The following is a 23,829-nucleotide window of genomic DNA, read 5'->3' as shown; positions in this document are numbered from 1 at the left end:
ACCTCTGTGGAGGAGCTTTGGACAAGAGCAGGTTGGACAGACTGAGGCCACAGATGTGCAGGTGCACTGCTTTTAGGGAATTAGACGGGTGTGATGTTGCAGTAGACCTTATGGGGCTGGGGGACTTTTGAGTTTTGTCAGCCTATCAAGGTAGGAAAAATGAGGCTCTTGCTGTGTTGGGAACCGAGCAAATCATTTCAGTATCTGCAGTGTTCAGATTTCCAGCTAAAGAAGGCCATGTTCGGTGAATGCATTGATTAACTTGTCTGCCTAAGCAGCCTGGATGTAGTCCTGATGAATTTATCCATCAAGGTCTTTGATTTCATCCTTTAGCATTTCTCAGCACATTCCTGTTTATTGTCCCCTTGACTAGTCTGCCCTGCAAGGCCATTTGTAACAGTTTAGTCTCTTTCCTTTCCCACTCAGAGCGATTGCCCTATTAATACAAAGACAAACTTTGAAATAGGTTAGCAAGAAGCAATCAATTTCACGTCCTTTCTATTGAAATCAATGACTATATTTATTGCAAGAAACAAATTCATTTAGACACTGCCAAATTATAGTCACCCTAGTATGACCTAAACATAATAAATGTTTCATTCGACAGATTTTACTTCAAAAATGAAGTAGTCAGGTGCCAGGTACATAAAGACTATGAAATGAAACAGTTGTGAAATATTTTAGTGTGAGATTCTTCCTCTAAAATCATCTGTGAGTGACAGAGTAGTCTTATAGATGTGAAGTAAACCAATAGCAGATAGAAAAGCAATTTAATGTCATATAAGCCTGGAAGTAATTACCTGAATGTACTGAAATATTGTCTCTTAAAAAATGGACAAAAATCTTTGATTTTGCTCTTATTAATCTCTGACTATAGTAGTGGTAGGAGTTTCATTTTTCATCCCATTCTGCATTTAAGCAAACGAGGCCTTATTTTAGAAATTTCTTTTTTTCATTTTCAAACTTTTATGAGAGAATGTCTCAATTTGAAGTATCCTTTTCAGTTCTGATGAGCTGCCTTTATATATAAGAAGCATATTCAATTCATATGGGCTCATGATGATGGCTGTAAAATCACTCGAAGGTGGCTTTGTTCATGTCACTTTTGGTAACAAGCTATTCCCTGTAAATTGATGTTTGGCTCAGAGTGACATTGGCCCCAGGTCCTGGTTTGTAACTTTATCCCTGGTTTTCTGAGGCCAGTAAGGCTACCCGGAAAGTCTGGGTCTAGTCAGGGTCAGAAAGAAAGTCAGGCACTTTTCTTTACGGGGGAGGACAGACTGGAGGGTTTTGTGAGCTTCCTTTGGGCTGCCATTTCTTAGAAAAGACAATGGGCTAACCCCAACTTCATGATTGTCTCTCCTGAGCTGGACCTGCTGCTCTCCAATCTGCATGTCCTCCAGGCAGATCTAGGGATCTGGAAAGTAGAGGAAATTTTATTAGTTGACTCAGGCTAGGCACACAGCTGTGACCAGAAGAGTCAGTGTCCAGTCTGTACACTCAAATACTTGGCTACAAAATTATCATAAACAGTGAGTTTTTGCCTTTCTGGGGTTTTGGAAAAATAAATAAGACTCAGCTGCCAAAATTCAAAATAAAATAGACTTCCTTAATAAATTCAGGAACCTAAGTTTGCTTTTCTAATCAACCTTGAAGGGCTTATTCAGACTTGGGAATCATCTTCTGTTAACTAGTTAATGGAATAAAGGAGAAATTCTTCTCATCAGTGATAATATATATATTTTTTCTTTTTTAGTTTTGCTTAAATAAAAGATCCCTTGTCTGGAATTTTTGAGAGTTTACACAAAGAGCAGGTTGGGCTCTGCTGCTGGAGGTCATGGTCAGCTGTAAGTCTTGGTTTTGCCTGAGAAGTCTTGGGAGCTGTGAATGCAACCAGTTCATTGCCGTTTTCCTTATCTCCCCAGGTGAAGAGTGTGACATTGACATAAATGAATGTGACAGCAACCCTTGTCATCATGCTGGAACCTGCCTGGACCAGCCCAATGGTTATATCTGCCATTGCCCTCACGGCTGGGTGGGAGCCAACTGTGAAATCCGTAAGTATTTCTGCAGCAAGAGGATGCCAACTGGGACCAGAAAGTCCCTGTGTCACCAACGAGCAGCAAGGCCCTGAAGGACAAGTTGCCCTGAGTTACCCGTGAATCCTAAGTCCCAGCCTCATGCTTTTGCCACTCTTCCCCCCACCCATCCCCCGGGTTATGCTGTCCTCACTCCTTCCTGAGTCCCATCCAGCCTTTCCATCAGGATGAGAATTTTCAGATGTCATCCAGAGTTCACTGCTACTCAGGCAGCCAAAAATGTGCTTGAGAGAAGCATTAGAATCATATCAAAAACTAGAGTCTCTGGGTTGAAAAATGTAAGAAGCAACACAGAATATAAATTCACTTTGCACTTAGGTCTCCAAGAAGTGTCTTCGAATGTATGAGGTTCCATCAGTTGCCTAGAGAAAAGTCCAGTGAGGGCGACCACAAAAGCTGAAGAGCACTGGGGGCTGCCTCAAAGCCCAGTGCAGTGTGTGGGTGACTAGCAGAAGCGTGACAATGTCAGGATCAAGGTTTGAGATGTTGAAACAACAGATGCACAGCATGGAGGCGAAAATGAGCACAGATGTGGAACTGTGTTTCCAGTTGTTTTAGATAACGTCTCAAAATTCAGCATTGACAGGTATTTTGTTCTTATCTGAACTAGGGGAGTTTGACCCTCTATGGTGGAAGAAATCCAACCACGCTGGTTGGAGGACGCGTCCTTCCCATTCCAGATGCTTCTCTTCACACGAGGGATGTTGGGTCAGCTCTCCTTCTGGACCCTCTCACCCACTTTTGCTTCTTGACAGATAATAATAACTTATCAGCTGTGCAAATTTGGAGGGAGGCAGGACCCTTAGCCCCATCTGTCTGTGAGCTGCCTAGAGCCTCTGCTCTCTGTGCCGTAGTGTCACAGGCTCAGTGGTCCAGCACCACCCACGGCTGCAGCATGGTGTCTAACTCTGAATGTCAGAGGGAGGAGGTATCCAGTATTAGGAAACTCTCTCATCCAGAAATGTGAAGCACATCCTCTACCATCAGCGTGAGTGGTAACAAATGTAATATTTGGCCCCTCATCTGCTTACTCTTTGTCTTTCCTCTTTGGTTCATAGCATGAGAAGGAACAGGGACTCTTCCCAGATGTTCCTATACAGAAGGTCTTAGGACCGGCTTTCCTTGTTAAACAAGGGTAAGAAATACTCCTGTGTGAAGATAGAGATTAGGTAGCATTTTCACCACTGGAATTCTTTTCTAACAACTGTAAGTTGGTATAAGACATTGAAGTTGAGTCTAGTGGGATCTGTTGGAAAGGGTTTTAGACTTGGGCCAGGGCCTTGGTCTTCACTCTGACTGTGGCGTTTACTGTGTGACTGCATCTAGGTATACCGAGCCTCCGTTTACTTCTCTTAAACACGGGGCCAGTTTTCATTCTAAAATTTGGTACTTCTACAAAATGAAAACTGTTGTGCCTTGGGGTAGATTATTACCTATTTTTAATTTTTAAAATGGTATTTGTGGAGATAAATATATAAAAGTAGAATTAGAAAAGTCAGGAGCATGTAGGATATCCTCAAAAAATATCTGAAGAAAAATTTATACAGGTATAGAAAAAAATTCTTAATTTTAGATCCCTTGAGTGATGACAATATAGGTAAAAGAGGCACAAAGATAGAGTAGGAAAGAGGATCAGGTTGGCTTCAAAATCCCGCTCCATCCTATTCTGGCCACATGATCTGGGCAAACAAACTGACCCTTCAGAACCTTACTTTCTCCCTTGTGGTTACATTGGGCCCACCCAAATAGACCAGGACACCTTCCCCATCTCAAGATGCCCAATTTAACCAATCTTCGGAATCCCTTTAGCCATAGAAAGTAACATATTCAAAGATTCTGGGGATTAGGACATGGACATCTTTGGGGACCATTATTCTGTCTACCATACCACCTTATCAACAGACTCTCTTTCCTCCTATTTGTTCTTGAAAATGATCATATTTAGAGATTATTTGGGATCAATTTGACCTATCACAACATTGTCCTAATAATTTTGATAAGTATTTGCAAAAAAAGTGATTATACTAATTGAAGGCAAGAATCTGAGTAGAATGAATGCTTCCCTGGCTGCCAGGGAGCTGGGTTCCAGGCCTGTATCTGCTGCTGCCTAACCAAGATTGTGCAAGGTCATTTCATCTCTCTGGAGCTCAGGTTCTCCTTCTATAAAATGAGGGATTAAATGACATGGTTAATGTTCACACTTCCAGCTCTAGTATTACAGGCTTCATCCCCAACAATGTCACAGAATGCCAGGAAGCACAAGGACAAGGCAGAGCCTTCCGACTACCTTTTCCTGCACTGAACACCACTGAAGTTGAGTCTAGTGGGATCTATTGGAAATAGTGGGATCTGTTGGAAATATAGTCTATTTGGGATACTATAACATTTACTGTCACATGCAACAAAAAGAAAAACTTCAGTATATAATATGGAATGCTCCCAGAAACCTAGGGTACGTGCATATCCTGAAAACAGAGATATCTCTGTGAGGGGCTCTACATCTCTACATGTGGAGATGGATCAACTTTATCATTAGCCACCACTAGAGAGTCTGAACCCCTAGTAGGATTTAGACGCAAATGAATACCATTTTAGCTGTTGCACAGTTATCTCCTGTGTCCAGTGTTTGCCCAAGTAATGAGTGTTTCTTGGGAATTTGCCCATTTGGAGTTATTATTTGGTTCCCAATTAGAGTCAAAGCAGAAACCTAGCAGACTACAGAGTTATCAGATGCAACAAGAGAAGTGATCCAGGACCATCCTAATGCAATGAGTCTAGGCACTCTAGGGTTTTATGCGTGCTCTGAGGCGTTTGTTCTGGAAATCAGCAGAGCATCTTGGCAAACTTTTAATTCTCCTCCACTTCTTTTTATTACCTTGGGACTGATCACAGTGTTTTTCCTTTAGATTTTAGTAAAGGGAAAATATGCCTTCTTAGGACCAAGGTCAAAAAACAAAATAGACCCTATAAATCTTTACATAGTGGGTGTGTTTTGTACCATCTGTGTTGGGAGTATGATGTTTACCTATATCCATCAACCTGGATAATTGGGGGTCAGCCAGTTCTGTACATTGAACAGTTGAATCTACAGATAAACATGAATTAATGCCATTCTGTGGTTGAAAAATAGGCAAGTGGGCTATCTTGTATATCTTTGTATACTCAGTCAGTAATCAAGAGCCTCCTTATTAGCAGGCCTTGCAGGCAGGGCCTGGGTTATAGAAAATTAATGAAAGGAACCTGCCTTCAGGAACTCATAAGGGTGGGTAAGTCAGAGTGCATGATGGGCATCGCTGTGCAGCTTTGCACAGGTGCTTCTAGGCACCAGGGAGCGTCAGCGTGACTCCTCCCAGGCCAGAGAAAAAGTACAGGTGCACCTCTTGGGCCTCTTCCTCTCAAACAAATGACATCTAATGATAACAGCCCAAGACATCCAGGAGGCGATGTTACATGGCACTCCTGGTTATATGAATGGGTCGGGTCCTTTGGTTCTCTGGTTGTCCTTCTTATGTAAAAAAGGATGTAACATCTAACCTCCCCACCCAGATGTCCACCTCACTCCCCCAAAGTAACAGCTGCTGGCCATTCATGAGAGATTCTTCCAGAGGTAGTCAGGTGATGGAAGAGCCTCTGTTCTCTCCCACACTGATAGGAGTTTTCTGTGCATATCTCCAGCCTCTTGTTTTTGTTTTCAATAATGTATCTTGAAGGTTTATCCGGTTGGGTTATGCAGATTTATCACATCTTTACCACCACATGACAGTTCCATTTTGTAGAGGCTCCATAATTTATTTCATGATTTATTTAGACAGATGATCCATTCTGGCAATACTAGAATGAACATTTTTATAAATGCATCTGTCTTAGTCTGTTTGGGATACTATAACAAAATGCATTAGACTGAGCAATTTTATAAACAGAAATTTAGGACCCAAGGGTGACTTACAAACCCCATTTAATTCATAATTACTTTATTAAATACTTCGACCAGCAGGAAGGCATCCTCTACCTATTTCTCAGGGAATGGATGTGGCTAGATGTGGGGAAAGCAGCTTGATGGAATGGAAAGAAGGCTTGCTGGATTCTGTGGCTGAGAACTCAATTCTGTGAGTGGAGCTGGTTTCGAATCCTAGCTCAGGTACTGACTTACCAGGCATCCATAATTGGGGTAATAAATGTAGATAGTAGAGTATAATGCCTGGCACTTAGTAGGTGTTCAATAAATGGTTGCCTTCATTATAATCAGCTGTCATTCTCTTTGAACACCCAGCAGCCTTTGGGTGCCTGCTTAAAATGAAGTTTCCCTTCTCTGAGGAATATTGATATATTAGATGCTTTTGAGTTAATAGCTGCTAATTTTCTGTAAGTACAGAATGTTTTAGGTTAATAGGCATCATGTAGGAAGATATATTATTGATATAATTAGACCTTGACTTTTCATTCCAAAGTAGATACATGTATCTTCTCCAGGAGGAGAATCTTTCCTTCTTCCCTGTCCGAACAGTCAATCCTGGACAACATGGCCTGGGGAAAAGTTCTTCAGGCCTTTTGACTGCAACCCACAGAGAGAAAGTATTTTGCATCTTGTTTCTAGATGTCACACACAGACTAACACAAACACACAGAATGTAACACTCATTTTTATAAGTGTGTCACACTCTGAGATGGTCTTCTAAAGTAAAAAAAAAAAAACGAGACATAAAATTTGTACATTTTTATGGGACACATTATGCTAATTCAGTACATGTATAGAAAGCATAATAATCAAGTCACGGTAATAAGCATTTCCAACTCCTCAAACATTAATCATGTTATGTGTTGGGAATTTTTTCTCTTCTAGTCAGTTTGAAATGTGTCCTAGGTTTTTAGCTAGTAGCTGCCCTCCTCTGCCACATGGAGGAAGCAGAACTAATCCGTTCTCATGTGTCCTGTGCCCCTTATTGAACTTCTTTCCATCCCCCTTCCCTGGCACTTCCCCGTCTCTCATGTTCACTCCTCCACTCCACTAGTGTGAGAGTGACTTCTTAGTGTCCACAGATGAGTGAACACACGTGTCTGGCTTATTTTACTAGACAGAACGACCTCCAGTTCCATCCATATTGCCACAAATTATGGCTTCGTTTTCCTTTATGGCTAGTAATATTCCTCAGGGCATACGTAGCATGTTTCCTTGATCTGTTCCTCCACTAATGGGTATCGAGGTTGATTCCAGATTTCAGCTATTGTGAACAGTGTTGTGATCAACACAGAAGTGCAAGTACCTTTCTTATGATGATTTCATCTCCTTTGGATATCTACCTGGTAGTGGAATTGGTGGATCTTATGGTAGTGCCGTTTAGGTGTTTTGGGAATCCCTGCACTGTTCTCCATAATGGCGGCACTAACTTACATTCCCATCAGCACTGTGTTAAGATTTGCTCTCCTTTGCCTCCTTACCAGCATGGACTTTTTGTCCTTTTGGTGATGGCCATGCCAACTGGGATAAAATGGTATCTTGCGGTGATTTCAATTCGTGTTTCCCGGATGAGTAGTGTGTCTGAGCATTTTTTCATATACTTACTGGTTGTGTGAATGTCTAATTTTGAGAAGTGTCTGTTTAGTTCTTTAGGCTATTCTTTAATTGGTTTATTTGGTGTGTGGTGTGTGTGTGTGTGTGTGTGTGTGTGTGTAGGTTTTTGAGCTCCTGGTTTATTTTGGATATTACTCCTTTGTTAGACGAGTAACTTGCAAATATTTCCTCCCATCCTGCAGATTGTCTCTTTATTCTGTTGTTTCCTTTTCTTTGCAGAAACTTCTTAGTTTGACACACTCAAACTAACCATTTGTCTACATTTTTGTTGCCTGTGCCTCTGGGGTCTTATCTCAATAATCATTGTCACACCAATGCCATGAAGATTTCCCTATTTTTTTTTGTAACAATTTCATAGTTTCAGATTTCACACATAGGTCTTTGATGCATTTTGAGTTGATTTTTGTATATGGTGAGAAGAAACGATCTAATTTTATTCTTCTAAATATATTTTATATATACACACATAAAGACATGTATATGTAATGTATGTGTAAATATATGTGAGATATAAACATATATATGGGTGTGTGTGTGTGTGTGTGTGTGTGTGTATTCAATTTTACTGGCACCATTTATTGAAGATACTTTCTTGTCTCTTGCCGAGAACACCCCTGTGTTCTCGGCACAGAATAGAGAAGCCAGAAATTAATCAATGTTTATATAACCTACCAATTTTTGACAAAGGTAGGTTTGACCCCCAATGTGCTGATTTGGATAATCTGTAGTTTGGAAAACACTGCTATTGATTGAAGAGTAAAACTTTAGAATCAAATCACTTGGGTTTATTCCCGGGTTCTACCACTTGCTATGTGAGTGACCCTGAGCAAGTTACCTCCCCACCTAGAATCTCAGTTGCTTCCTGTGTAAAGCGTAGGGAGTAACGCTGGCTCCCTCTTGGCTTTATAAGAGGAATAAATGAGTTAACACCTCAAACACTTAGGATAGCATTCAGCATATTGAAGTCAGTAAATGTCAACTGTTAACCAACACTGCGACCTAAACATCCCAGCACCACCATCTGGCTTCACCACTGGGGTGCCTTGAAGGCATGTCACAGCTCCTCTGTGACACAAGCTAGGACACCAGGGCTTAGTGCTGCTTTCTCTCCCCTACAAGAGCTGTGTTTGGTCTAGTTAATTCCACCTCTAACACAGCACGCCCGATCAGTGCCTCTCTGATCATCCCCCACCCCATCCAGGCCACCCCAGCTCTGCCCCAGACTGGCTTCTGTTCTTGCCTCTAAAACCTGGTCTCACATGCAGCCAGAAGGATCCTTTCAGAGTGCAACTCTGAACACTCAGGCCCTCCCTCCCTGCTGGTTCAAGCTCTGTTCAGCTCCTGCAGTCGCTGAAGGCCAAGGGCCAATCTGTTGCCCACTGGACTGTTGGGGACTGCCTTCCCCTCCAGGAGGCACCCCTCCTCTGTGTGTCCCTCCCCCTTGGTCCCTCCTTCCAGGCCTTTTCCCCTGCTGTGCTCTGCTCTGCTCCCGAGGGCCTGGGCTGCTTCTGGGGCTCTGTCTGGGATCACCTTCACTTCGCTCTTCCCCATCCCTGGTCAGTGCCCACTCACTCTCAGCGCCCTGCCACCTGGAAGCCCCTGGTGCAAATGCTCTTGATGTTAAATTAGATGAGCACCCCTGGTCCTCTGCCATGCCTCTGCACAGCTTGCCCCTCACCAACTCAGCACAATTGTACATTGATTTTGTGATCATTTGATTGATCTCTGTATCCCTCAAAAGCCTGGTGCCCTTAGAGCCATGCTTCCCTGCTCTGATCCCCAGCACATCATAAGTGTTTAATTTGTGCATGTTTGGTGAATGGATCTCTGTGAAGGAGAAAATCTAGTCCTTCCCTTCCCTTTTCTGTGCATTCCTCTTCTGAAAATTAAACAAGGTTGCTATTTTTTTTAATTTCATTTACTTTATTGTACAAATACCCTTTAGCTGTGGAAGACATAATGGAATTTGAAATCCATCCTTGCAGTTGTTCTGGACAGTTAGATATCTACAAAGTGACATCATCACAAAATGCTCTCGTGTACTTTCACTGTGTTTTAAATAACTTAGATGGGCAAACTAGTCTACCTACCTTCACCAAGGTAAATTCAAAACATAGACATGGGGGATGTATTTAGAATGAATATAAGGTCAATTAAAGTCTATTTTGGTGGAGTGGAGGTCTTCAGCAGATGCATTTTTTTTAATTGTTGATGGAACTTTATTTTATTTGTTTATATGTGGTGCTGAGAATCCAACCCAGTGCCTCACACATGCTAGGCAAGTACTCTATCACTGAGCCACATCCCAGCCCCCAGATGCAGTTTTATTCAGCTTGCTACTGACTGATTCACCTCAAGCAGCTTCTCTGAGTCTAGCTTCTACCTAGATACAGGTGATTGTTTGAGGCCAACTGAAATGTTAAATGCAAAAGCACTTTGAGAAGTACAACATCTCAAACACATTTAGTTTAAACAAAAATGCAAATGATCCCTCAGACTCTGTTTGCTACGTTTTTCCCCAAACAGCTCATGCATGTGTGTTCTCAGTCACGCACCTGCTGGGGCCCGTGAGAGCATCTCATTCTGCGCATTCTGGTTCAGGATCTTTCCAGGGGCTGAGTTGCAGCCAGCATAGTAAATGACTCATGCGATTGAACTCCCAGGATGCAGCAAAACGATGACTTGCGAGAAAGGCACCTGGGCTGGGAGATGGCATTTGTAACCACCTGGTGCCGATAAATTTGCTGCCTCTCGGACAGAGAGAAGGTACTGGGTTTCTTCCACGTATTGGCTACTAAACTGGTTAGCCTGCAGAGTGGGCAGCTTCATTTCCATCAGAAAAGTTTTAGATGACAGTAAAGTGGAATCTAATTTAAAGAAGAGGACAGTGGAGGGACAAGTGCAGAGGCTTTAGACGAAATTTTGCTAAACTTTTCCCCAAAGTCCAAATAGCTTGGAACATGGGGATTTGGGGAATGGAGCAGATGGAGAGAAACACAAACAGTGTAGGCAGCTCGTCAGACCTGGAACTCGGTGCTGCATGGAGCTCGTGATCCCACATGGCGGTGTTTTGCAGTGGGGCCCACGTGGTTGTGGACTCACTGTGTTTACATGACCAACATGACATGTAAGTTGTTTACATAAAGCATACACATAGGCCCTAGGAACTCATCAAGGACTCTTATGATCCTCCCTGGTGACCAGATCTGGGCACTCTACACATTGGAGTAGAAACTGTCCTGGCCGCCCTCGTGTTGATGCTAAATGTATGTTATAACATACTCCAGTGAGCTTTGGACTGCAGCCTGCAGCAGAATTTTTTAGGGAATGTTATAACACTTGGAAATCAAGTGAATCACGCTTACTTTCTCAGCCAGAAAAATGAGCCGTCTCTTGTGCTCCAGGTATTGCCAAATGAAAGGGCTGCCGATTTGGGGGTTGAGCCTTGGTGCTGGTTTTACAAAACACCTATTCCCTTCCACCAAGATTGTTTACTTGTTGTGATTTATGTTTCTCCGTGTGCCTGTGTATGAGTTGGCTCAGATGGAGCAGTAAATGGTCTAATGGTCATTTAGTCTCCCTAAGCTCCTGGAGTCACCTCCTGAGCTTGGCAGGCAGACTTGAATGGCAAAATCAGGCTTCACAGGTCTCAGTAAAATACTCAGAAATCAGAGGATCTGGATGCAAAGTCTGAAGCCACTTAATTCATCCACTTTTCCCAAACATTCTAGAAGCATCCAAGACAAATACATGGGCTATTTTACTTTTAAGCTTCTAGGAAATGGGTCTGCAGGCCTGGCCCTGTGTTTGGGTATCTTTCTGAGTAATTCCTCAGGCTACAACTTTTCAAGATCAAGAATAGCTGATTCTGGCTCCATCATCACTGAAGACGTAGTTAGGATGAGGGACTGGGTATCCAGAGGCCACCAATACTCTCACTGAAAATAGAAGAGTGAGAAGAGTCCTGGGGATTTCATGGGAAGGCAGCTCACTCCTGTTCCCATCATCTGTGAATCCTGTATCCAGATACCATGCAAATGGTGGCCTGGAAGGGTGGTAACAGTGGTGACAAGGTGAATAAAACTGAGAAGTCCTCCTCTTTCCCAAAGGAACTCAGCTTTTCTTTGGTTGAACCCAGCTCTTTCTAATTAGCAAAACTTCCTTTCAAATCCCATTCACCTTAGCTAGAGTTTCCACTCGTGTGCACATCTGTAAACAGGCATGATTTGACAACCAGTGCCAACCACAGCAAATTCATCCTGTCCTTTCATTTTCTCCTGTTGATACAGTTCGGAGCTTTGAGGAAGCACACAGGTAACTAGTGCTCCATTGTCCTCAGCTCAGAGCATCTGCAGTGGAGGTCAGCATGCTCTCCTGTCCTCCCCCTTCTGGCGTCTCAGCTTCTCCTCCTCCTCGGAGTTCACCTACCATACCCCTTCTTCTTCTTCTTCTTCTTCTTCTTCTTCTTCTTCTTCTTCTTCTTCTTCTTCTTCTTCCTCCTCCTCCTCCTCCTCCTCCTCCTCCTCCTCCTCCTCCTCCTCCTCCTCCTCTTCTTCTTCTTCTTCTTCTTCTTCTTTTTTTAACATGTTTTCTAACCTATGCTCATAGCAGGCCAGCGAAATCTGCATTGTTATTTTCATCTTACAAATGAAGAAACAGGTTCAGGGAGGTCAATTGTTTGGAATTGGGATTGAAAACAAGGAGGGTGTGGTCCCAAGGAGCACAATCTTTTCTGTTACACTGGGAGATAATCTTGTGAGCATCTCTACCCAGAGCTCATGTTTTTTTTTTTTTTTTTGATGGTAAAAGGAATACAGTATTCTCCTTTTAAAAATTTGGAAAAGACAGAGAAGTATAAGGAAGCATATAAAAATCTTTTGTCATCAGGCCTTCCAGTGATCACTGTGCAGTGACCCCCAGATCTGCCTCCAGAACACTTATCCCAGAGGGGTGGCAGCTTCCCCGGCCTCCTCTCTGCAGAAAGGGGAGGGAGAATTACACATCTCGTGGGGGTTCTGGCTCAGTGAGGTGTTGCTGAGGAGCTTAGTCCACAGTGGGAAGCAAACTGTTTTCCATGGTCCTCCCTCTGGCTGAGCCTCCCAGTGTGTAGGTGGAGGCCTCCACTGAGTGCCATTGCCCAGTTATGCTCTGTGAGTAGGTCTTGCTTTGGGGCATTCTTTTCTCTTCTGCTGTTTAATGAAGTGTCTTTCCATTTCACCTATAGTTGAATATTTAGGTTGTTTCCCATTCGGGGGTTTGGTGGGTGGAGAGGAAATGCAAATGTGGGGGACCTTTAGTGATACCTGTAATTTGTGTGTGTGTGTGTGTGTGTGTATCAAAAGCAAAAATGATAAAACATTAACATCTATTAACCCTGAGTCGTAAGTACATGGGTCTCTGTGATTATTTTTTTGAGCATTTTTCCAAATGTGTGATGATCAACAACCTTACATTTAAAATTTGTGGTGCTAAGATAAATGTTCTTGCACACAGGGCTTGTGCATTTCCAGGGTTATTTCTGCAACATAAATTCTAAAGCGGAGATATCTGGGTTAAAGCATTCAGTGAGTCCAAGAAGGGTTACAGTTCAGTTTGCAATCTCCATTTCTGTGCCAACTGTGGTTTTCATAATTTTAAAATGATGTTTGGAGCTGGAATGGGAATTACATTTTTTTTTATTGTTGTTCCAGGGATTGAACCCAGGTGCACTTAACCACTGAGCCACATCCCCAGCCCTTTTAAATATTTTATTAGAGACAGGTCTCATTAAGTTGCCTGGGCTGGGTTTGAACTTGTGATCCTTCTGCCTCAGCCTCCTGAGCTACTGAGATTATAGGTGTGTGCCACCATGCCAGGCCGAGGATTTGCATTTTTTAGAGTAATTATAAAGCTGAACAATTTTCCTTTTTAAAATTTCTTTGGTGGTTTCCTCTTTATATCCTTTGCCTATTTTTCTGAGGTGAGTTAGAAGAGGTCTTTATGCATTAATGGTATTAGCCCTTGATGTGGATTATTCTCAGAAATCAATTCTTCCTGCAGAGTTGTTACTGATGCACGGGTGGGGAAGACCCCCACATCCCGCGGGTCCCATTTATCCCACTCTTTGCTCTTTCCGCCCTCAGACCTCCAGTGGAAGTCCGGGCACATGGCCGAGAGCCTCACCAACATGCCGCGGCACTCCCTCTACATCATCATCGGCGCCCTCTGCGTCGCCTTCGTCCTGATGCTGATCATCCTGATCGTGGGCATCTGCCGCATCAGCCGCATCGAGTACCAGGGCTCTTCGCGGCCGGCCTATGAGGAGTTCTACAACTGCCGCAGCATCGACAGCGACTTCAGCAGCGCCATCGCCTCCATCCGGCACGCCAGGTGAGCGGCCAGTGCGGGCAGCGCGGTCGCACCGTTGTCCCGGGTGCTGGGCACAGCACTTCCCATCCACAGAGAGGGTGTTAAAGGGTAAAACACGTTCAGCGTGGTGCTGGGGGCGTGTCAGGACCTCTTCATGAGCAAGCCTTTCTTCATCTGCCCCTAGCTTTGAATGCTCCATTCATTTACCTTGTACTGGTCCCTGACTGCACATATCTGATTCTTAATCACTGTTTATTGGAACATTTTTTGACGATTTCTTTCTGGAATGCCTTTATGTTGCTCTTAAAATAGTCCACATGGACATAAATGGTTCCCTTTGATTTAAAGACCCACAAAAATAAGGATAAACAGCTACACGCTGCACTTAGTGCTCACATAATGCAGCCTCCTTTTCTGGAGGAGTCAAGGGTTGGTAGGGTGTCACAGGAGAAATTTAGTCCAGGTGCCTGAAGTGTGGCATTCACGACTCCATTCCATGACTCTATATTCCAGACAGATCATGTAACCTTCCACAAATACAGTTCCCCACCTGCACAGAAAAAAACTGTGGCAGTCACATTGAATTACAAATGTCACAGAATATATAGAGAATCCTATATTTACTTCTCTAAATCTACTATATGATGCTAAAAAATAAGCTACATTTTACTGATGTTTTGCGAAGAATGTTCATTTCAAAATTAACCACAAACTTGTTTGTTGAAGTAAGCCGTGGTCCCTGTTCACTGATGGAGCAATATCAAGCATGCAGTCCAGAAGTCTTTCCTGTGGTTTTTCTTTCTATGGCTCCAACAAGTCCTGGCACATAGTAAACTTTGCTAAAATTTGATGGCTGAAATGAATGCATGATCTCAGTTCAGGGTTAGGGTTAGGTGCTTCAAGCCGTTTGAGAGGTAGATTCATCCCAGGACACCAGCTCAGTACGTGACTCTGGGATGTATTTGCAGTATCACTGAACCAGAAGCAGAGAATGCAGAAAGGAATGGAGAATTGACATGTTCCCTTGATGTTCAAGAGTCTTCTCTCTCCTTTCTGTTCCTGGAGGAGCTTGGTTCACCAGGAGGGATCAGAATCCATGGCTGCTTTATTTGATGTGTTGGGAGACCCAAGAAATCAGATTCCCTCCAATCCCCAAGGCGCGTGCAACTAAAATCCTTCAGGGCTGCCATGGAGGAGTATTTTATTTCAGACCCAGAATAGTTCAAGATGGATGCATTGGAACATATTGCCTGTATAGCCCACTGGGAAGATAGTTACCTGAATACGATTGAAAGAAAGAATAGACTTGAAAGCATTGATAGAACCCAGCTCTTACATGGTGCCAATGTTTGTCAAAAATGTTTAAGGCATGGTTTCTAATCAGCATGCTTCTACATGCATCCGTGACCACAGATGCATTAAAATAATACTTTCCCAATTATCTGGAATTTAGGAAATCTTTGCTAAACGTTCACGCAGCACAACAGCATTTCAACAGTCTGCCTGTAGAGAGGTCATGGCTGGGTGTCTGGCTCCTTGGGCTTCTTTGCTGTCTCTTCTTGGAAATCCTAGAAGAGCCTTGGCAGAATTTCAGCCTCTTTGATGTTACTGTCTCCCTAGTTTCTAGCAATGGCCTGTGGCTAATGTCCATTTCATGGGATGTCTCCTACCACAAGCCTAGAGGTGATAGTGAGTTGGATTGATTGCAGCCTAGAGGCCACACGAGATGCATTCTGAGTGGGTCACCTATGACACTCACAAGATACTCTGGCTGTGCCTGGTGATTCTGATGTCAGAAGGATCTCTCTCTCTCTCTCTCTCTCTCTTTCTCTCTTTCTCATTTTTTTTTTCTCTCTCTCTTACCAAGAGCCATCTGTCCCACAGCTGCTTTGCTTACACACAGACAAGACAGGGTCTGCAGCTGAGCAGTAGGAGCAAGGCCGTGGCTCTCCACAGTCTGACACTGAGGTCACATCTCAGTGGCCGACTGCTTACTGCTCTATGTGCTAGAGGTGTCTGATCATGAAAAACAGAAAAAGGAGAACTGGGAAGGGACATGTTCACTTTCCCCCAAAGAGCGCGAAACCTTCTGATTTCAGCCTTTCCCAAATTGAGATCTACCTGACATTCTCTGCTGTATCCTTTTAGCTCCTGACTTTGGGGGATTGTGAACAAGAGGAACGGACACTCTGATCTGGCTTATAACTTGTGGCAATATCTTTTGTTTCTTTAGAGAAATAGGCATGCAAGACTGGTCACCATGTTTGAGGTGTGTCTGTGTTACTGTTACTGCTGGGCTGAGACTTCTGTTAGTGCCTCTGTGTCGGCCAACATTGACTGAGAGCTTTCCGTCGGCCAGACACAGTCTACACTATCATGCACATTTTCAGGAGTTTCACAAGAATCCTAGGTCGTGTGTTTCTTCAGTTCCCTACATATGCGAAAAGAGTCTGAGCTCAGCAGAGCAGTGCAGTATACATAGGGTCTCAGTTTGTGAGGAAGCCAGGATCAAAGCAGGTGTGCTGATCTGAAGCAGATGCCTTTACACCCTGCAGCACATGAGCTTGTCAGGAGCAGCAAAAGTGAGAGCTGCAGTTTAAGGCCCTCACATGCATGAAGGCTTCAAGGAAGTGTTCAGAACCCAAGCTCAGGAGCTACATAGCTCCACTTCCACAAGGACTGTGACCTTGAGATTATCCCCAAGCTTCCACTTCCTCATCTGTGAAGTGGCACAGATGGTATGTGCTCACCTCACAGAGTTGCTGTGACAGCAAGATGAGAAGATCCATCAGTGAAAATGAGACATGGGAGGTGGTGCTGAATGAGTGCCCAGAACAGTGCCTGATGCGTGAACCCTCATGGGGCCAAGGGAGGAGGTGTGGACACAGCCACCAGGGGATCAGGGCCAATGGGCTGTTTTCCAGGAGGAGGGGGGGTGTCAATTCATTTTCATCTTTTTAAAATCCCTCAAGCAGACATTCCCAAGTGTCATGGTTGGGTCGTGGGATATGAGCTACCATATCATAGGAACATCACACAGAACGTTGAGTATAACCCCCAGTTACAGTGTGTAGTCTTCTCTCAGTTTTGTCAGAATATGTAATAAATAGTCTATGTGTCACTTTCGGAGACGTTCAATACAAATTTGCCAAGGGAGTTGAAAGGATATAGGGTCAAGAGATAGACAGACTAAAGAATAATGCACACAATGTCCACACCAGGTCCTTTGGAGAGATGGACTAAGGGTAATTCCGGGGGTCTTCCTCAGAGGCCCACACCACAGCTTGGACTCTGCAGTCCAGCTGGCTCTGCTGTGACTACTGCACTTTACCTGTGTAATGCGAAAGCAGCCAGAAACGGTATGAATGGCTTGACTGTGTCCCAATAAAACTTTATTTAAAAATAGGCAAAAGGCTAGAATCTGGTTACTCTACATTATAATTTTCTCTAGTTTCCAATTTATAGTTTTACAATTAAAATATACCTTCCAGATAAGGAAAAAAGTATGTCATTTAAAAAAAAAAAAGAGCAGTCATATAAAAAGTCTTGCAATAAAATAGGCAACCTTTTACATTGGTTTCGTGCCTGAGAATTTAAAACGGAATTTTACAAGGGTTAGCTGATTTTTAATGTCCTCCCAATTCTAAGATAGAAGATATAAAAAGCTGTTAGCATTTTCAGCATGGATGTGAACGCACATACATTTATCACCAAGTGGGAGCCTACCGCTGTGAGAGCTGTGAGATTCCAGAAAAGTCTTGCCTCAGTTTACTGGGTGTTAAAAAGCTCCAGTGTTTCTGTAAAGCAAACTGTTTTAGCTTCCACGTGGCAGATTCTGCACTTCCAATAGAGACCTCCACGACTCACCCAAGGAATCTGCACGGGCTCTCGCAAACCAGGAAGTTGAAGTAGAGCTCCAGGGCTGTCTCTTTCTCTAGTCCTGGGGCTGTTTGCTTACTTTGCCCAGGTTCCTGTTGTAGTCAGCATTATACTTTATGACCCATTCTGATTGGTGTTAACATGCCCCATGCCACATGGCCACATAAACCAGCCTGGACACAAAGGATGCTTCCTTGTGGTCTACTTTAAACATACGTGGGTGAGCAAATGGCCCTCTCCGAAGCGGGTTCAGGAAGTGCTTTATCAAACTTGGTGAATCTGAGACACCCATCCTCACACCTGCCTTTGGGTCCATGGCAACACTCAGTCCATGTCCTTTGAACTATCACTGGCAAATGAGTGGCATAAAGTAGAGGCTTGAATTTTCTAGATTTTTTGAGAAAACAGGTTCTTCAAACTGTGAAATCATATAGAAGTAGGTTTTTAAAAGATAATGTTTGACTTATTAAGTTGCTTGCACTTTTCCTATCAGCCAGCTCTTTTACTAATCAACTAGTTAACAGGATTCCTTGCTCACATCAGAGTTCTCACAGTGAACAATCCCATGGCTACAAGGCTAGGATATGAAGAGCAGCCACTGGGTTGCTGGATTTTTTTTTTTCTAAAATATCACTATTATGACCAATTTATCTAGCAATGATATGAAAAAGATTGTCAAGATATTTGCACCTTAAATAGGAGCTTTTGACATTTTCAGACTTGCAGAGAAGCATGGGATATAGTGAGCTTTACTCTGTTGCCACTTTCCCTGTTCTGATTACACAAGCTTCATTCAGTTCAGATCAGCACCTGAGGGCTGAGCCAGCTTCCTCTGTGCAGGCACAGTCATGGATCTTCAGTGAGACTTCACATTTTTTAAGTCCCTCTTAATATTGCAGTGACAGCTGTGGGGGTTCTTGGGACAGAGTGCTTTAACCCTAACCCTGGCCTCCACCTGGCCGGGTTAGGCCACCGCACCCTTGAAAGCTAATCCCTCTTGAGTGACTAGGGACGTAACCTAGATGGAGGTTTAAAACTAGAAGATCATGCAGGGCACAGTGGCACACGCCTGTAATCCCAGCAGCTTGGGAGGCTGAGACAGGAAGATCACGAGTTCAAAGCCAGCCTCAGCCGCAGCGAGGCACTAAGCAACTCAGTGAGATCCTGTCTCTAAATAAAAAACAAAATAGGGCTGGGGCTATGGCTCAGTGGCTGAGTGCCCCTGAGTTCAATCCCAGGTACCAAAAGAAAGAAAGAAACAAACAAAAAACTAGAAGATCTCGTGAAGCATGCACTGTTTTCTCCTTGCCACTCCACCTTCCTCTCCTTTCCATACAGAGGAGAAGGACTTTCGAAAGATAGCAAAGGGAGAAATAGGAAGACAAGAGAAAAGAGAAGTCACAGTAAATAAGCCTTTAATTCCTAAGGGCTCCATCCTAATAACCTTTTTAAAATTTAAGAGTTTTGGAAAAATTCCTTTTTAAATGAGCCCTGATGTATTTGAAAGAGTTAAAAAAAATGTGGTCTATAAAAAGGAGCAAGGGGAGGGGGGGGCGTGTTCATATGGAAAACTGCTTAAGTCATGTTTTACTCCCGAGGCTTAGGAAGGTGAGGTCCTGAATGGGAAGCGACCACCCAGAAGTTGAATTTGCTTTATTTTAATAATTGCCACCCTAAGACTGGCTTGGCAGGGAGTTCTGAACTTGGATTCTGACTCCTGTGGCTTCTGGGCGTCAGTTGGCTGTCAAGGGGGATTTTGCTATATACAAATCTGTTGGGATGGTGGCTTTGTGCTCAGAGAAAAGCAGTGGCTAGTGGGTGTGCAAAGCAGGAGGGTGTGGGAGTAATAGGTGGGTGGGATTGGATGGCCATCCTGGCAGTCTGTGGACAAACACCTCGTATTTTAGGTCATTTCCTCCCTCTGCCCTCCTGCTGGGCTCTGAGAGCCTTCGCAGCTTGTTCCCCCAAACTCCCCCGGGGAGAGGCTGTCTGTTCCCTGACACCACCCCCACAGCCTGTCCCGGGGAGCCTGTCCAGCTATTCTGTATTCCAGGCACTAATGTGGATGTAAAATAAACCTGCCTCTCCAAATATTTATGGGTCTTGGAAGAGAAAAACAAATCAATACACGTTTTCTTAAAACCTATTGTAGAGCTGTCCTGGCTGGCTGCTGCTCTGCCAGGGTGCAACCTGGAAGCGTCACCATTCACTTGGGCTCCACGCTCTGTGAAATTTGCGTTTTCTCCCTCCTGCACCAAAGACTACCATTTACACTTTTTCAATTTTAATATCAGGGTGTCTTAAGTTTCTGTACTGGCTGAAGAATATATTTTTAGAGCACTTCGACAGTTCCATTTGATTCTTGAATCTTTTATTCTCACCATTTGCCCTTAATAGGACTTGGAGTCCAATATTTGTCTCATCAGAATGCCCTCTCTTTAATTTCAGGTTTGGAAAGAAATCCCGACCCGCGATGTACGACGTGACCCCCATCGCCTATGAGGATTACAGTCCCGACGACAAACCCTTGGTCACACTGATTAAAACAAAAGATTTGTAATCTTTTTTTGGGGGGATTATTTTTCAAAAAGATGAGATACTACACTCATTTAAATATTTTTAAGAAAAACAAAAGCTTAAGAAATTTAAAAACGTTAGCTGCTCAAGAGTTTTCAGTAGAATATCGAAGAACTAATTTTCTGCAGCTTTTAGTTTGAAAAAATATTTTAAAAACGAATTTGTGAACTCCATAGACTACGTTTTAATGTACTCTCAGCTCTAAACCGTAGGCTTCTCCTTGTGTGTGCTCTTTTCATGGTAGAGACTACCGCAAAGCCCAGATGAATTTCTGTGGTTGTTACAGAATAAGTCTAAGCGAGGAGAAGTTTCTTTTTGACATGTGAGTGCCGGCTTTTTGAGTAGAGGTAGGAAAATCATGTAAAGTAGAATATGATGCATAATACAGTATACCCGTTACTTAAAAAGAAGTCTGAAATGTTTGTTTTGTGAAAAAGAAGCTAGTTCAATTTATTATTCCTAACCTGGATGACATTAGCCTTTGCCTTACTCTGTGCATGGGTAAGTGACTTCTGCTCTGTTTCACTGAACTCTGCAGAAACATTCTTTCAAGTTGTCTTTTTCGTAACAGTCGTTGAACTTGGCCTTGAAATCATACGTAACGAGCTGGCCTAGCGAGGCAATTTACGATTGGTTTTGATCCATATTTTTCCTTTTGAAAGTCAAGGTTTTTATATCGTGAGTAAATTAAATTTATGTTCTGAGTTATTTGTTGCTAAGAGGTAGTAGATGTAAGAGAGTACTGGTTCCTTCTGTAGTGAGTATTTCTCATAGTGCATCTTTATTTATATCCAAGATATTTTTTGTGGCTGTATTTGATTGATATGTGCTTCTTCTGATTCTTGCTAATTTCAAAGAATATTGAATAAATGTTAGCAAGTCAAGGATGCACCTGTCTCTTTTGTCCTTTCAAAATTATATAAAGCGTTTTGGATTGGAAATGGGCTGTCAAACAAGCAATCCTGATGTTTGTGATATTTTAAATGGTCTGAGCAATACCCCTCATGCAGTTTGGACATCCTGTGCCCCCTAAGGTCCATACGCTGGAAGCTTGGACCTCAGTGTGCTGATGTGGAGGTGGTGGACTTTTAAGAGGTGGGTGAGTAAGATGTCCTTAGGTCACTGGGGGACTATCTTGGGAAAGGGCTAAAGTAGTTCTCATGAGAGAGTGTTGTTATAAGAGAGTGTCCAGTCCCTGAGTTTCTCTCTGGCTTCCTTTTTTGTGACCTCATCTCTTCCTCCCACATATACATCCACCATTGTGACACTGTGTACCATTAGGCCCTCACCAGAGGCCAAACAAATGGGGCCCTCTGATTCAGACCTTGAATCTCCAAAACTGTGAGACAAAAAAACCTCTTGTCTTGATAAAGTTAGCATGCATCAGGTATTTTGTGAAAGTAAACCAAAATGGTCTAGTATAATAGTCCCATGGCTGCTGGAGCCATTTCCTACAAACTCTGGGAGCCTCTCTTACATCCTGATTGATGTTCAGTGCTGCTTGTCAACATGAAGGGTGGAAACTAAATTAATTTGTGCAACTTGATTTGCCAATGAAATGTGGCATGTGTGAATGTCGAGAGATGCAATCCAGAGCTGCTTCTAGGCATTATGTGCAGCTACCAGTGACCTCAAGAACTACCTCACGCTGCTTTCCTTCAGGGGTCAAATGAAATTGCCTCAGCAACCACTCCTTTGTCCTTAGAAAATTGAAGGTAGATCAGAGCCACCCTGTGTTCAATTTCACTCTGTGTCTAAATGCTGCGCTGGAGTTCCTGTATAATTTTAGAAAATGCATTTTTAACTTCACAGGGAAACTTTGGTAAGGCCAAGTGATGTTCTGAAATCAGGTGCCTGGGGGGGGGGGGGGTTGAAGCACAGAGAATAATTCGAGACACTTTTCCTCCCCTCCCTCCTCTCAGAACATCTGCCCCTAATCTTACAAACGACAGCAAAAAACCTACACTCTGATTATTAAATGATACAGTGCAATATATTAATATTTTTAGCTTGTTTCAGTGTTTGGAAGTAAGAACAGAACATCAGCTGTCAGTTGAGTTGCCATGGCAACACTCTGGAGGGTCCTGCAGATCTTGCTCCCTCCTTCTTCCTGTGAAAGCCTCTGCTGGTCTTGAGGCACACAGACACCTCCAAGGACGACAGGAGAGGCCCCGGAACACTGGCAAGAGTAGAACCCACTTGGTCCACTCCCCTGAGGCCCTGCAGCTGGGTCCACCCTGCTGGGTCTCCTCTGCTTGCTGCTCTTCTGCTTCTGTCTGATCCTCTAATCATTTTCAATCCCCCAGATTCTCCAAGTAAGTCTACATGACACCCCTTTAAGGACTTGTTTGGAGAATGAAAGACCATTTAGTCTTTCACCAATCACGACTTCTCTTTTTAAAGCAAATTAATGAAGCCTACGAATTCAGACAGGCTGAGAGCAGACCCTGAGCACCTTGAAAACATCCACTCGTTCATTTGGACGTTCAGTGATGATAATTCGTCCCTCTGAGTGTGCTCTGCATCAGACAGATGATGAGCAACAAGAGCCACACGCAAGGACCCTGGCTCCTGGGTCTGGGGCTTGCTTTGAATTAGATCTTGATCTAACAAACAGGTCCAATAAACAGGGTCCTGGAGGGGAGGCTAACTGGCCTCCATCTGCTCATCTGTAGGAGTGGATTAAAACCTTGCTTTAATCATTAACTTGATAATGACTTTGGGCAAGCGACTCTCTGGACCTAGGCTTCATAATTTGGAAAATAGGGGTAATGGTAGGATGTCCCATGAAGGGGCATTGAGAGAATGACACATCAGAAGGGGTGTTACTCAGCCCCCTTCCAGTGCACCTTAAGCCTTCAGCACGGTTAGCTGTTGTTGTTATTGTTGTCAGTCTTACTTTAGCTACATTGTTACAAAGTAGGTCAATACAAAGCTCTGATGGTGGGGGTGTGACTGTGGTCTGTAGGTGGTGCTCCCTGAATGTGCTCATTGAGCTGCTTTGGCCTGGAGCATGTTGTCTAAGTGTTAGACGCTCCACCATCTTGCACTGTCTGGGAAAAGTGCATTGGACAAGGTCAACTACTGCTCAGACCCAAGAGCGCTGATGGTCGTGACCTGATGGATTGAGAATTAGCCCAGTTCTCATCCACGGGCCTTCACAATGTAAAGACAGGAAAGGCTGCCACTGGGAGTGGTATTGCGGTGTCTCTAGCTTACTGGAGAGTTTTCCCCTAAGCTTTTTCTTCTTGCAAGGAAATGACACACACAAACGAGTTGCTTCCTAGGGATCTTAACAGTTGAGAATTGTTTTCTTTCTTTCTTTCCTTCCTTCCTTCCTTGGGCCTTATGCATGTG

The 23,829-nt window shown here is 43.5% G+C and overlaps 1 protein-coding gene across 1 annotated transcript in view; it reads left to right on the top strand.

The window, feature by feature from the left end:
- The window catches only part of Dner (delta/notch like EGF repeat containing), a 288,589-nt gene extending 267,230 nt beyond the window's left edge, over positions 1–21,359 (top strand). Inside the window, exons 11-13 of the mRNA XM_046439974.2 lie at positions 1,926–2,057; positions 13,791–14,037; positions 20,344–21,359. Of these exons, the coding sequence (XP_046295930.1) occupies positions 1,926–2,057; positions 13,791–14,037; positions 20,344–20,455 (491 nt within the window). The 3' untranslated portion in view covers positions 20,456–21,359. The remainder of the gene's footprint in view (positions 1–1,925; positions 2,058–13,790; positions 14,038–20,343) is intronic.
- Positions 21,360–23,829: the final 2,470 nt, after the last annotated feature.

The sequence above is a fragment of the Marmota monax genome, unplaced genomic scaffold, assembly GCF_021218885.2.
Source record: "Marmota monax isolate L192 unplaced genomic scaffold, Marmota_monax_Labrador192_F-V1.1 WCK01_AAM20220418_F8-fsc00041, whole genome shotgun sequence".
NCBI classification, from domain to species: domain Eukaryota; kingdom Metazoa; phylum Chordata; class Mammalia; order Rodentia; family Sciuridae; genus Marmota; species Marmota monax.
The sequence above is the reverse complement of the archived record's forward strand: the minus strand, read 5'-3'. Positions and strand labels throughout refer to the sequence as shown.